The 14,788-nt window shown below is 46.6% G+C and overlaps 1 protein-coding gene across 1 annotated transcript in view; it reads left to right on the forward strand.

The window, feature by feature from the left end:
* Positions 1-4,917: 4,917 nt before the first annotated feature.
* The window catches only part of LOC138593140 (cGMP-dependent protein kinase 1-like), a 70,831-nt gene continuing 60,960 nt past the window's right edge, over positions 4,918-14,788 (forward strand). The window contains exon 1 of the mRNA XM_069664008.1: positions 4,918-5,933. Within this exon, the coding sequence (XP_069520109.1) occupies positions 5,614-5,933 (320 nt within the window). The 5' untranslated portion in view covers positions 4,918-5,613. The remainder of the gene's footprint in view (positions 5,934-14,788) is intronic.

Here is a 14,788-nt window from a genome sequence, read left to right on the forward strand (position 1 = left end):
ATGCAACCAACCTGCACCAAGGGGGGCAGTACTACCTCTGTCTCCCCTTTCTGACACCTTCAAATGTTTGTTTATGTCAAAGTGATGGGTTACGTCTCTCTCTCGCTCTCTCTCTCTTTTAATGTCTCTCTCTCTCTCTCTCTCTCTCTCTGTCTCTCTCTGGCTCTCTCTCTCTCTCTCTCTCTCTCTCTCCCTCTTTTAATGTCTCTCTCTCTCTCTCTCTCTCTCTGTCTCTCTCTCGCTCTCTCTCTCTCTCTCTCTCTCTCTCCCTCTTTTAATGTCTCTCTCTCTCTCTCTCTCTCTCTGTCTCTCTCTCGCTCTCTCTCTCTCTCTCTCTCTCTCTCTCTCTGTCTCTCTCTCGCTCTCTCTCTCTCTCTCTCTCTCTCTCCCTCTTTTAATGTCTCTCTCTCTCTCTCTCTCTCTCTCTGTCTCTCTCTCGCTCTCTCTCTCTCTCTCTCTCTCTCTCCCTCTTTTAATGTCTCTCTCTCTCTCTCTCTCTCTCTCTCTCTATCCCTCTTTTAATGTCCCTCTCGCTCTCTCTCTCTTTTAATGTATCTCTCTCGCTCTCTCTATCCCTCTTTTAATGTATCTCTCTCGCTCTCTCTCTCTCTCTCTCTTTTAATGTCTCTCTCGCTCTCTCTCTCTTTTAGTGTATCTCTCTCTCTCTCTCTCTCTCTCTTTTAATGTCTCTCTCGCTCTCTCTCTCTTTTAGTGTATCTCTCTCTCTCTCTCTCTCTCTCTTTTAATGTCTCTCTCGCTCTCTCTCTCTTTTAATGTATCTCTCTCTCTCTCTCTCTCTCTCTCTCTCTCGATGTCTGAGGGACCAAACAAATTAAACTGATCTTTTATTCTCTTCCTCTCCTCCGGACAGATCTCTCTTTGCACCTGAACGTCTCACATTAACTTTGGTCTCAGTTTTTCTTCGTCTCTCTCCGGACTCTGACCGGGACCCGGAGGACCAGCGGATCGGAGGATGAGCGGGCTGGACTCAGACTTGGCCCGGCTGCTGCGGCTGAAGGAGGAGCGGATCGGGCAGATGGAGCGCAGGCTGCTGGAGAAGGAGGAGGAGGCGCTGGAGCTGCGGAGGAAGCTGCACAAGTGTCAGTCGGTGCTGCGTGGCGGAGGCCTCAGCAGCCCGGACTGCTGGCCGGACAGCAGGCGCACCCGGCGGGCTGCGGGGGTGTCCGCGGAGCCGGTGGAGGAGACGGAGCTGCGGAGGTTCTCCAAGACCCACAGGTGAGGAGACACACCTGAGACCTGCTCACCGGAGGTTTATATAATACTGCTGACACTTTGCACGTTTATATCTAATACTCTGGAGTTCTCTGCTTTCATTTCTGACTGTGTGTCGCAGCTGTAATCTGTGCATGGAGTTATGGAGTTTTAAGGTCTGTGAGATTAAAACAAACATTAGTTATTTACACACTAACAGACACAGAAACATCACAAACTGTAAAACTAACTCGTTTTCTTTCAAGTATCAACAGGAGGAAGTTTTTGTCTCTGAGTCACACAAGAAGAAAACTGTCTGAAGTCGCTCATTCATTCAAACTTTCCACAGATTTCTGCATGAATTACTTTATGAATACAATTACAATAAATATGCATCAAATATCGTTCATCTATATGTGACACACTGGGAATGTAATTCATAGTGTTATAATTCATTGCACCCCCAGTTCTCAAACATACATAAATATAAATAAATATAAATAATGATTCAAGTCTCGTGTCTCTGCATGATTTTAAATGTTTGCTTAACCTGAGACGCTTCAGTGTGTTGTAATGACCATGGGCAGCCAGCAGAGGCCGCTACAGCACAGCAGAACACTGTGACGCCCTCTGACAGGCGTAATGTGTCACTTCTGCTCTTTCACATGTTAATGAAACAACGTGGAAGACGTGTCGTTGTGATGCTCACGGTCTCACCTTCGGCTGTGGCTCAGTGGTGGAGGCGGTCGTCCCTCAGGCTACATGTTGAGAGGAGACACTGAACGCCACATTGCTCCTGGTGGCCAATGAATGAACGCGACATGAAGTGTAAAAGCAGCTTTGACTGGTTGCAGAAGTAAAGCGCCATATAAGTACAGTCCATCGGTTAGGTCCTGTTCAGGTTGGGCCAATCACAGCCGTTTATTAATTAAGGGGCAGATTAAAGAGTCATCAAGAACAGTCATGAACAAAGATGGCTGCCACTGATGTGGAACAAACTGGACTGTAGGTCAGGTTAAGGAGAAGGCTCAGTGTACCAAACCTCTGTATTATGTTGCACTAGCAGCATGTGAACTGGATGTTGTAACCTGCTACCTAGCTTAGCAGCCTGCTGCAACATCTCCCTGACTGGTTGCAGCTTCCAGAGTCGCTTGGAAATCCTAAATGAACTGAAGTTTTCTGCTGAAGTCGACCTACAAACTTTCATTCCTTCTTTTTTGCTCTGAACACGCAGTTTTTCAGGCTTTAGCTTCGCGTTGCTTCGGTTAAACATTCAGGTGAGTTTGAGCAGCTCGTGTAGCCGGCAGCAGTGATGAGCAGACTACAGAGGCCTCGATACAACAACTCCTCAACAACAGTCCCACTAACGCTGACTCGTGTGACATCACCTGAGGACCGGAGACACTGAAGGCTTTATTCCACTGTTTGCATCTCTTTTTAGTTATTCTGCATCTTGTTGCCATTTAGCATCTTTTTCCCACTGATGAGTTTCTTCTGAGGATTTGATAAGATCCTGACGGGCATTATAAAGACTTCCTCAGAGGAGACGTGTCCCTGGTCTGTCCTGTTTGTGTTCTGTGATCATTAGGGAAACTCACCTTCAGCTGCCTGTTGAAACTACAGTTAATACAAACTTTGTTCAGGTCTTTATTTATTTCTGAGGCAGTTTGAGGATTACCAGGTTGTACCTGATTTGGACACCTTTCTAAGTGACAGTAACATTGTTTCTGAATATTACAGCTTTATTTTGGGACCTCCTCAGTCATGCTTGCCTGTACTACCTGGATGAGTTTGTAATGAAGTTTCCATGTGATCCATGAAGTGCTGTTTCATGGGAGGGGGCTCCAGATCATTTATGTCCAAGCCCCCCGGAGGAGTTTATCTCCGGCCCTGACACACAGAAACATTTCTTAACTTTCATAAAGACAAAGAAATGCAATGAAACGACGAAGAGCAGCACGACCAGCTGAGGAGGAGGAGGAGGAGGAGGAGTTGAGGCAGACCAACTTTTGGACGCACCGCAGAGTCTCCCTCCTCTCCCGGCTTCACTCCGCGTCAAACCTCCTGCAGCTCCGCATTAAACTAATTAAAGTAATGAGTGTGATTAAAGCGGACCAGATCTGCAGCTCCACATCCTCTCTGGACTCCCGGATCATTTAATTCACCTCCTCCAGGATCTGCAGCTTTTTGTTATCTGCCGTTTATCTCTCCTCCTCTCCTGCGCCTCAAACTCACATGTGAGCAGCGATTCATTTCCACTCGCTTCACACCGGAATATTCGCTTCTTGTCTTCAAACCGAGGAAAGTAGTGCGACATCGATCGATCGTCTTTCCGCGGATTTGATCGCTGGTTGTGTCTCGTTTTCTGTGTTTTCCGTGTTTGGATGTCACAGCCTTCACACTTTCCCTCCTCACTTCGCTGCTCTGCGGATTACAGGACACGTTTTCCACTTTTTACCTCAGTGATCTCTGTGATTTCAACCAGAGGATGTTTGAGTGTTTTATTTCTGATGTTTCATCTGGATTCTGCTGGAGGTTTGCTGCACTTTAACCATCTTTAAGGAGTAAAAACAACCTACAAACCGTTTGACTTCTACCTGGACCCACTTTGAGGATTTAAACCTGGAAATAGACCCAATTAAACCTTTTTCACAGTCTTGGTTTATTCAGGAGTGAAAACCTGGAACCTGTGGATGTAAATTAAATCTCTCCGGCACACACTGTCAACTTTGTTTAACTCAGTTTGCTTTCCAATTGATTCGAACAGAAGCACATTTCCCCTGGAGACTGCAGCTAACCTGCTGCTTCTGGGGATTCTCCTCGTGATACATTTGCTCTAATCACATTTATTGGAAAGAGGAAATCCTGAAAGGATCCTGTGTTTTCAAGTTCCTTTCCTGGTTTAACACATTACTTTGTTCAGAAGAGCAGAAGGAAGGACCAGTTATTTCCTCTCGGTTTCCCAGTTTGAGATATTTTCTCTAACCTCTGAAATCATATCCCCCCCCCCTCGAAGATGGAGCTAGGACTCTAAGGGACCGTCGGTATCTGAGGGAACCCTGAAGATTTAAAGGACTGTAGTATGAGGCACTCTGGGGATCCTCGCCTCAGACGAGCAGAGTATTTGGATTACCCAGGAGAACCTGTTGAATCATAAAAGCAACTCTAGCTGTTGCTTATTAATATGTCCAATCCCGAAGGAACCTTCTAGAGGAATCCAGAGGAACTCATGAGACGCTTTTAAAAATGTCTTGTAAGAGAAATTCTGAAGAGCCCCAATCTTTAAAAATCTAGAAAAACTTTGAAGACCTCGTGGAAAAGTCTTTCGAGGAACCCAGAAGAACCCTAAGACCCTGAAGACTCATTTGGAAGCACAGAAGATTCCTGTACATCCCAAAAGGACCTCAACATGCCCAGAGGAAACCAGAAGAACCTAAAGGAACTTTCAGATTTAAAAGAAAGTTCAGATGAATGTCATAGATCGTGAAGAATTCTGAAGAACCTCCTCTCAGAAACTCTGCAGGGACTAAAGCAGCAGCAGACCCTGAGACGTCTTAAAGACTCTTTGAGACTCCTAAAGAAAGCTGTAAATACCACATGATCCCTGATCCCTGGAGAAGGACTCTAAGGACCTCAAAGACTGTTAAGATAGCTCAGAGCCATTTGATGGATTCAATAGGAACTCTAAAGAACCTAGAAGGAACCTTTAAGATCCCCATGAAACCTTTGGACTGCTGATGATCTAACGGCACCCTGAAACAGCCGGAGGAACCAGAGATGCCTTCAGACCTCTAAAGACTCTTTGAGAAGCTCTAAATAATGCTTTAAATCCTAGAATAACACTGAAGAACTTTTTCGAGAAACTCTCTGGAGACTCTTTGGAAATTTGGGCAGTTCTGTGTACCTGGGAGAACCAACAAACTGGATTCTCATCCTTGAGTCTCCGTTGCACTTGTTGGAGCTGTTGGCAATCTTGGGGAAACAGGAAGAATCTGTTAAGTGCTCAGAGTAACCACAAAATAACTCCAAAGTACCAGAAGACCCTTTTGGGATTCTCTCTTAGGATTACTGTAGATCTTAGGGAAACCTGACACTCCCCCTTAGGAGTCCTAGAGGGACTTACATGACCCCGAGGACTGTAGTTACTAAGAAGAAACTGAAGTACCTTCACAAATTCTAGACTGAACAAATTAAAGGGGCTACAAACAAATCTCGAGGAACCCTGAGACATCCTGACCCTAAGGAAATCTGGGAAACTGCTGAAGTCAGGAATCGGTAGCGTTACATACTTTGAGGAACCCTATAGGGACCCTCAAGATCTAGAGTAAATCTGGGGGCCACAGAGGAACCCCAAACTCTACAGGAACCCTGAGAACTCCTCAGGAATCCCCCAGAGAACCAATGGGCACCCTACGAGACCTGCAGTACGCCCTGCAGGAGAAGATTGAGGAGCTGCGGCAGCGCGACACCCTGATTGACGAGCTGGAGCTGGAGCTGGATCAGAAGGATGAGCTGATCCAGCGGTTGCAGACTGAGCTGGACAAGTACCGGTCTGTTCTCCGGCCTGCCACCGCCCAGCAGGTCCAGGCCCAGAAGCAGAACCTTGTTCTGCAGCCAGACCAGCACCGCAGCAAACGACAGGCCATCTCTGCTGAGCCCACCGCCTGCGACATCAGTGACCTCAGCCACGTCACCCTGCCCTTCTACCCCAAAAGTCCACAGTAAGTCCACTTCTGTGTGTTGTGTTCACCTGTTCACCTGTCCTGTGATGCAGCAACAGTCCAGTCGAAGGGTTGGGGTATTATTTGTCCTGGTTTCAGGACTGTCTCCATGGTGGCAGCACAGAGCGTTGTTACATCTGTGTAAGAAATCTAAACCAATGACTTTAGTTCACATTCAGACACGATGCTGCTGTGGCAGAGATGCACTAAATGTTTTCATACTACAAATATCATTTTGTCACCAAATTAGGTTCTGAAATTAGTGTTAAATTAACAGATTACATATAAAATATGTAGGCTAGTCAGATGATCAAAATAAACCCCATGTGTACAGTTGTTGAAGACGTGAGTGCCTGCTAGCTCAACAAGCTAACGTTGGCTGTCAGGGGGCTCCGGAGATGGCGGGTGAGAGCCCCTCTTGGGGACACTGATCTGCTCTCAGAGTTTCTGTCAGATTGCCTCCAGAAAACTTTAGAAAAAGTGACCTCTGTCTTTGTGAATGGGATGTTTTTATCTGGATAATGAGGATGTGACATTTATGCGCTCTCTAGCCTGTCCTCTCTTCAGTTTCACAGATAGTGCTAACGTTAGCTTAGAAATGGAGTCGGGCTAACAAACGCTGTTTGTGTTGGTATGGGATCTACATTGGAGGAAAGTTAGGCTCAACAAATGCAGGGCATTGGATCATGGGATGATTGCGTTTAGCTTACGTTAGCTTGCTCCCTCATGTACGTAGACCATATGTGAGCTAGCTTTACGTAACGTTGTGAAGTTAACGTCCGCTCCTGGGGCGGATCTGAAACGTACTCTATCAGCTAACGTTATGACGCTAAAAACACCAGATCGATGCAGCATAGATATTTAAGCTAGTGATGATGAGTGCTTGTGATGGTGAGCTTTCTACTTTCATCACATATTTTACCTGTGATGACGTGTTTTTATTTAAGGCCACATGCTGCTCTTTCATGCCCCTGTAAGTGTTAGCTTCTTTATATGTGGTGGGTGCAGATACACCAAGAACAACAATGGATCCCCATAAAACACCCCATAATATCGTGCTAGACTTCTTAACTCAGGATGAAACTGACCAGCTGTTTGTTTCTCACTTTATTCACTGAACTAAAACTCGTGGCAGAGATCATCGACATGTTTAAAAGAACTTAAAACAAACTGGACATAAACATGAAAGATAACATGAAATACATCAGCTGTTTGAAATACAATAACCAGTGTTTTAATGTAGTTTCTTTGGGACGTGCTCTATCCCTCCTCCTCCTTCCCTCTGCTGAGTTTAAAGAGGCAGACACAGAGCTGGTCGTGATGCCCACCAGCCTCTGAAACGCGTCTGTTCTCATGGAGATGTTTGAACTCGGTGCTCGGCTGGAGTCAGCGTCTGATTATAAGCGGGCAGATGAGTGGAGGCTGCCAGCAGAAGTCCTGCGGGCCTCCAGGAGATTCAAACTTTGAAACTTGAATGTTTCCCTGCTGAACGAAACGCTGCCAGCCGTCCACGCTGCACAGGTGGAGAGAAGGAAACCGTTTATATCCTCCAGGAGAGAATATCTCGCGCTGAATGGGGAGCTTTCCTCTCCTCTGCGCTCGTATCTCTGCTGTCAGATGGGCTCAGTTTTATTTGTTCAGGTTTACAGAGTCCTGCCTCGGCCTCAACACAAAGCAGGAGGATAACGTTCAGTTTGTGCTGCTCACAGCTTCAGAACATCCTCGACCGAGGCGTATTTTGGTGGAGAGACGTAAACACACATGCTGGCGACTGATTTCAGGAGAAGAGTTGAAGCAAAGAACAGATTTGGTTCTTTGTAAAGTGATGACGCGCAGGTAAACTGTGAGCCGTGGTTTAAACAGGTAAAGAAATACGAGCAGATCACCTCCTGCAGGATTTAATCACATGACGTAACTTCTTCTGCTGACAGTTTGACTCTTTACCAGCGGCCTTAACGATCACACGATAAATATTTCTGATCCATGAAACACATTTTAATATGTGTGTTCAACAATTAATGACCCTGTGAGACGTCCAATCAGCTGCAGTCTCTGATGCTGCTCAATAAATCACATTGTAATCTTCCTGCAGTGTAAACATGCTCAGTGATGCAAACATCATTCACTCCAAACACAGGAGCTGCTGCTCACGCTTCATCAGCTTCATGTGCTTCACGAGCTTTACGAGCTTCACGTGCTTCACGTGCTTCACGAGCTTCATCAGCTTCACGAGCTTCATCAGCTTCACGAGCTTCATCAGCTTCACGAGCTTCATCAGCTTCACGAGCTTCATCAGCTTCATCAGCTTCATCAGCTTCACGAGCTTCACGAGCTTCACGTGCTTCACGAGCTTCACGTGCTTCACCAGCTTCACCAGCTTCACCAGCTTCACGTGTTTCACGTGCTTCACGTGCTTCACCAGCTTCACGTGCTTCACGAGCTTCACGTGCTTCACCAGCTTCACGTGCTTCACGAGCTTCACGTGCTTCACCAGCTTCACGTGCTTCACGAGCTTCACGTGCTTCACGTGCTTCACGAGCTTCACGAGCTTCACGTGTTTCACGTGCTTCACGAGCTTCACGTGCTTCACGTGCTTCACCAGCTTCACGTGCTTCACGTGCTTCACGAGCTTCACGTGCTTCACCAGCTTCACCAGCTTCACCAGCTTCACGTGTTTCACGTGCTTCACGTGCTTCACCAGCTTCACCAGCTTCACGTGCTTCACGAGCTTCACGTGCTTCACGTGCTTCACGAGCTTCACGAGCTTCATCAGCTTCACGAGCTTCACGAGCTTCATCAGCTTCACGAGCTTCATCAGCTTCACGAGCTTCACGAGCTTCACGAGCTTCACGAGCTTCATCAGCTTCACGAGCTTCACGTGCTTCACGAGCTTCACGTGCTTCACGTGCTTCACGAGCTTCATCAGCTTCACGAGCTTCATCAGCTTCACGAACTTCACGTGCTTCACGTGCTTCACGAGCTTCACGTGCTTCACCAGCTTCACCAGCTTCACCAGCTTCACGTGCTTCACGTGCTTCACGTGCTTCACGAGCTTCACCAGCTTCACCAGCTTCACCAGCTTCACGTGCTTCACGAGCTTCATCAGCTTCACGAGCTTCATCAGCTTCACGAGCTTCACGAGCTTCACGTGCTTCACGAGCTTCACGTGCTTCACGAGCTTCACGAGCTTCACGTGCTTCACGAGCTTCACGAGCTTCACGTGCTTCACGAGCTTCACGAGCTTCACGTGCTTCACGAGCTTCACGAGCTTCATGAGTTTTACACGTCAGTATTAAACTGTGTCTTAAAGCTCTGCAGATCTTCTCTCTTGGTGCAGGACGACACTGAAGTCAGATAAACCAGAGCTGCTCTTTAAAATATATTCATTTAGCTTTGAATTAAATTATTATCATTATTAAGATCAGATTATATTTAGCCTCTTAAATGATTTAAAATGATTTATCGTTAAATGTTTGGAGATGAGCAGAAATATTTCTCACTTACGCTTCAATCTGCATTTATTTGAATCATTTAAAGTTTCAGTCACGTGTTCGTTCTGTCAGGAGTCACTCGTTTCCTTCGTGGAGCTGAAATATTTTCCAGAATCAGCGATTCATTAATGAACCATCAGTTTAAATCTCGTTAAAACTGTCGAGTGCAGAAATATGATGAAATATTCTGGAGGCAAGAAAAAGAAGAAAAGTCTGCACACTCGCTCAAAGCCACCATAAGTTAGTCTAAGCAGGACGTCACAGGTGTTCGTGACGTGGTGTCACCTGAAGTGTGTCCACGTGTGTGTTCTTCTTCGTGTTCTTGCTGCTCTTTGGCCCTGCAGCTACGACGTGCGCACGACAGCTGTCAAAAATCTTTGACTTAAAAAACTTTCTGTTAATCATCAGATTCTGTTCAAAGTTAACAAGACAAAATCCTACCTCTGAGCGTATGAGCTTTTTCATTGATCATCACCTGAATGTGTGATGGACAGACAGGTGGTCCAGGTGTCAGGATGTGATCTGCAGGTGGTCTCCGCTCAGAGGAAACTGTGTAAGAAGCGGCTCGACAGCTGCTGCTGCCACAGATCTTTATTTATACACAACATGAATATGAAAATGTGAGTGGGAGGGACGCTGAGACGCTGAGACATGCAGGGACGGACGAGTCCTGCTCTCAGTGCTGCAGAAGAACATCAGGTTAAAGAGATCAGAATGTCTGCTCCTCATTCAGCTGCATCTCATTCAGGTGATTAAAGTCACAGGTGACTGAGGAGAGAACTCACACACTAATCACCATCATCGTTAGTTTGTGTCATCTTCACACAGGTCACCTTCACACCTTCTGAGACGCAGCTCAGTGGATAATGGAGCCGAAACTACGAGAAACTAAAGAACATTTATATCGAGCTCAGGCTTTAAACACACTTTGAATCAGGGATCACGATGTTATCTGCATGTTATCGGTATCTGCAGATAATGGCTTGAAAATGACACATCGGCAGATATTTATCTTCCAGCGATAAAACAAACCTTTGATTCTGCCTAAGTGCTCGACGAGTCCCTACAAAAGCTCGACGTAACGCTACGACATTAACTCTGCATGAGTGCGCGCACTGCCTGCACAAAGTTCTCAACAACATACAAATAAAGACTAAAAAGTCTCAGAAACTCGAGCCGATGATCAGAAGTTAAACAACTTTCACAACTAGCTAACAGTTAGCTCACATTCTGTCATTTTACCAACTTAACATCAAACACACCGAGAATACATGTTAACGGCCAACGACGCTCACAGAGAGAAACACAAACATCAGAGCAAACCTAACTCGCATGTTCATGGACGCACACACGATGAAAAGAGTCCGTCTGCGATCACTGATGGTAGGTGCAGTAAACAGGTCCGGGCATGTCTCCCTCACTGCCGTGTTTCGGGGGGATGCTGCATTCAGGTGCGCTCAGAAACGTGAGTGATCAGACACGTGACCTTTTGTACAATGCCTCTTCTGTCAAGCGTGATGAAGGGTGCAAGATGTCTGCGGTGTGGCAGCTTTTGGCCTCTACAACAAGAGCAGGCGTGATATCGACTCCACCACAGAGAGACTCGGTGTTCTCTTTAATAAGGTGGAAAAAAACGTGAGCCTAATATATCGGGTCGAGATCTCTACTTTAAAGATAACGGACAGTAAATAAATACATTATTTAAGTAAGAACTGTATTTAGCCTCTGGGTTTGAAAAGTGAAGAAGTGCCTGAAACCTGCATTCTGCCTAAGGTCCAGCAGGGGGCGACTCCACTGAAGTCTATGAGAACATGCTCCTCCTCCTCTCCTGATGTATTCCCTCAGTAAACATGTTCCTAATGACTTTATGGTCTCAGTCTCTAGTTTCAAGTCTTCTTCAACACAGCATGATGTTCATTTAGTCACTGATGCTCCCACTGAGAGTCACACAGAGCAGAGAGAGGGGAGGGGTCAGGGCGGATTGTGCAGATGTGGAGCTTTAATGATCTCTTTGATTCCGTAATGACCGTCTCTGTAATCTAACACAAGTCTTTGTTGTGTTGATCACGTGATTTATCGTAGTGACGCTTTAAATCAGCGAGCGCTGCTTCGACTTCTGCTGCAGAAGATCGTCTGCAGAGCTCAGTGTAATATAATGTGTTTTTGTGTCCAAGCCAGCAATAACAACCACTGTGCTGGTTTTAAATCCATGTAGTCCGCCCACACACACACACACACACGCACACACACACACACACACACACACACACACACTTACACACGCACACAGCTCCACACAGGCAGCTGACAGGGTTTCATTTACCATCCCACCACTTCTGGCTGTCAGCGCCCTGCAGCCTGCCTCTGTGTGTGTGTGTGTGTGTGTGCGTGTGTGTGTGTGCGCGCGTGTATTTTGAAACACAAAGTATCCAGTAGAGTGTGTGTGGGCTGTGAACGCCCACCAGCTCTCCTGCTGTCTGCAGTAACGCTTCATAAGCATTTTCATGGCAGCAGACGAGTTAATGATCAGCTCAGACTGTCACAGATCTGCAGAGAGGGGACTTTTATTTTGAAACTCATGACATCCTGTCTGTCATATAGGCTCTGTCTCCATCCACAAGCTTCGTCCATAAATGGTAAATGGTAAATGGACTGTACTTATACGCTTTCCTAGTCTTTGCGACCACTCAAAGCTGCTTTTACACATATGTCAAATTCACACACACATTCACACACTACGTAAAGTGCCCAACTGTCAGTCACTTATCACATTCATACAATTTGGGGTTCAGTGTCTCGCCCAAGGACACTTTGACATGTAGCCTGAAGGAGCTGGGGATCGAACCTCTGACCCTCCGATTGAAAGACGACCGCCTCTACCACTGAGCCACAGCCGCCCGTTACCTTGAGCCTGAGCTGCAGAGCTCAAACGTGATAACTTTACTGTAATGATTCTAACGAAACAAACGCTGACGTCTGCCTGTGATGTTTTGGAACAATGGTTATACCTGTGTATAAACTTAGGCTAATCACTGTTAGTGATGTTCTTCTGATGGTTCTACTTGTTGAGGTGATTTTTACCTGCAGGATGTTTCACCTCTTCAAAATGGTGTTCACACTAGTTTAGATTTTTCTACCTGTTGAACAAGTTAATACTTGAAGAGATTTTTTTCTGCTTTTAGCAACAATTGAGGTCTTCTCTCTACACAGAGAGAAACTATTTAATCGTCGGTCAGTAAACAGGAGTCAGGAGTTGTTGGCGTTTCCCCGGAGAGATTACAGCGGACCGTAGTGATGAAGAGACCGGTTCTTTTAAGTTTCCTGTTACGTGTCGGCTCGCCGCTCTCTCACCGGGCGAGCGAGCAGCGAGTCCGTTACCTCTTCAGTCTGATAACTAAACACCTGCAGTCAGTCACAGACAGAAACTCCTCCTGGGAACGTCGAACAGCTCATTCAGGAGTTAGTGGATCAGACTGTTCAACTTTGAGTACTTGGCGTTTGCTAACCCCTCGCGCCGCTCTGGCTCCACCCTCTCATCCAAATATGGTCACTTCAGGCTCCAGGAAACCAACATGGCGGCGGACATGTCCTGAATCTTGGTTTATGCAGTTGACAAAGCAGCGTCCTGAGGTGAGTTGAGCAGGTGTGTGCTCGTGCTGTGATGCAGCTCTCAGCTCTCAGCATGAGGTTTGCCTCTGCGCTGTGATAACGAGCCACACGTCGTCAGTCTTTAAGTCTCTCGTGCTCATAAACACAGCTGGACTGAAAGTGATCTGAGTGCAGGAGATCGTCTCCCCCTCCTCCTGATCAAATCGATCAGTCCTTTTCTCTTTTCTTTCTGTGTTGTTTCGTTCTTCTTTCTCTCCCTGCTCTTTTAAATGTCTCTGCTCTGAACGTCTCTCTGTTTATCGTCTCTCTGTGTTTCTCTTTGAATCTCCTCTTCTTCCTCTCGTCAGCTTCTGTTGTCTTTATGTATCTGTCTGTTGTTTCTCTCCTCTCTCCCTCTTTTACGTCCACTTTATCACATCGTTTTATTCTTCCTCCTCAGCCTCTTTGTTTCCCTGTTGACTCGTCGCTGTGACTCAGGCAGTAATACTACAGGGCTGTTGTTCATCAACTCGCCCCGCTCGTCACGATGGACTCGTTTCCTCCTGAGTCCAGTTGAAATGCAGATGGAGCTGAGCTGTATATATCTCCTCCTCTGCAGAATGAGCAACATTAAATCTGCTCTAACAGATCCTCTCGGCGCTCGTCTCGTGCACGCGATGAAACAAACCTCTCAGTCTCTTTTCAGGTACAGCTTTAGGTGTTATTGTTCACCTTTACCGCAGAGGAGGATCGCCTCTCTCTCACTTTGCTGCTTCAGACAGAAAAGTACCAACAAAATAAATATTTCATCTTTGTGCCAAACTGTCGCCTGAGTCTCAGAGTGTCTCACAGGAAGAGACGCAGCTGCAGGCGGGAGGTTTCCACCAATCAGGAGCCTCAGAGCCGCAGTGTGCCGCGCTGCAGTTCCTCTAATGTCCAGTTTGTTACAGTTTGATCTTTGACATTTAAATAACTCCAGACTGCCTCTCACCAGCTCCTCCTTTGTTATTGATTAGCTCAGTTTACTGATCGGTCAGAAGACTGATGGTGATTTTAAAGAGCCCCTGTTTAAGGCAAAGAAAGGGGGGTTCTCTAAGAATGACTCAGCTGCTGATAGCTTCATAAATTGTGCCTCCTTTGCCCCTCTATCTGCCCCGTCTCAAGGTCCGATTCACAAAGCAAACTGCACTGATGATGTTCAAGCACAAACGCGGCCATAAAGTTTAGCAGCTCGTGCAGTTTGCTCTCGTTTTGTGTCTGACTGACGGAGCTCAGCTCCATGCACACATCGATGATGAGCAGGGAGAGGAGGGGGCAGCTCTTTAACAGTTTATTGTAAAGTCCAGACTCGACAGGTGTTTACTAGTTTACCTGTCTGAAGCGCAGCTTCATTTTTATAAACGAGCGCGCAGCAGCAGCTCGTGCATGTGATACTCCCCGTCCTGCGTAACGGCTCCAGACCGTCTGCCCGTGTCTGATCCCGTGTGCCGGAGTCGAGCCTCGCACAGCCCCGGGCTGATTGATCTCCGGATTATGATCATAATGACAAAATATCATTAACACATTGTTTTTACAGACAAACATGTTTTTTGATGTCACAACAGGTGAGTTGTCGTCATGATCAGTGTAAACTCAGAGCGTGACAGCCCTCATGATACTGCGCTGCAGCTCCCACCAGCTCTCTGTAGCCGCTCATATTTTCTCTCTAACTGCGCGGTGCTGTTAGCGCTCCTGTTAGCGGTGCTGTTAGCGTTGCTGTTAGCGTTGCTGTTAGCA

This window comes from Semicossyphus pulcher, unplaced genomic scaffold (assembly GCF_022749685.1).
Source record: "Semicossyphus pulcher isolate SPU_LCO1_2020_fin unplaced genomic scaffold, fSemPul1.0.p SCAF_16, whole genome shotgun sequence".
In the NCBI taxonomy this organism is placed as follows: domain Eukaryota; kingdom Metazoa; phylum Chordata; class Actinopteri; order Labriformes; family Labridae; genus Semicossyphus; species Semicossyphus pulcher.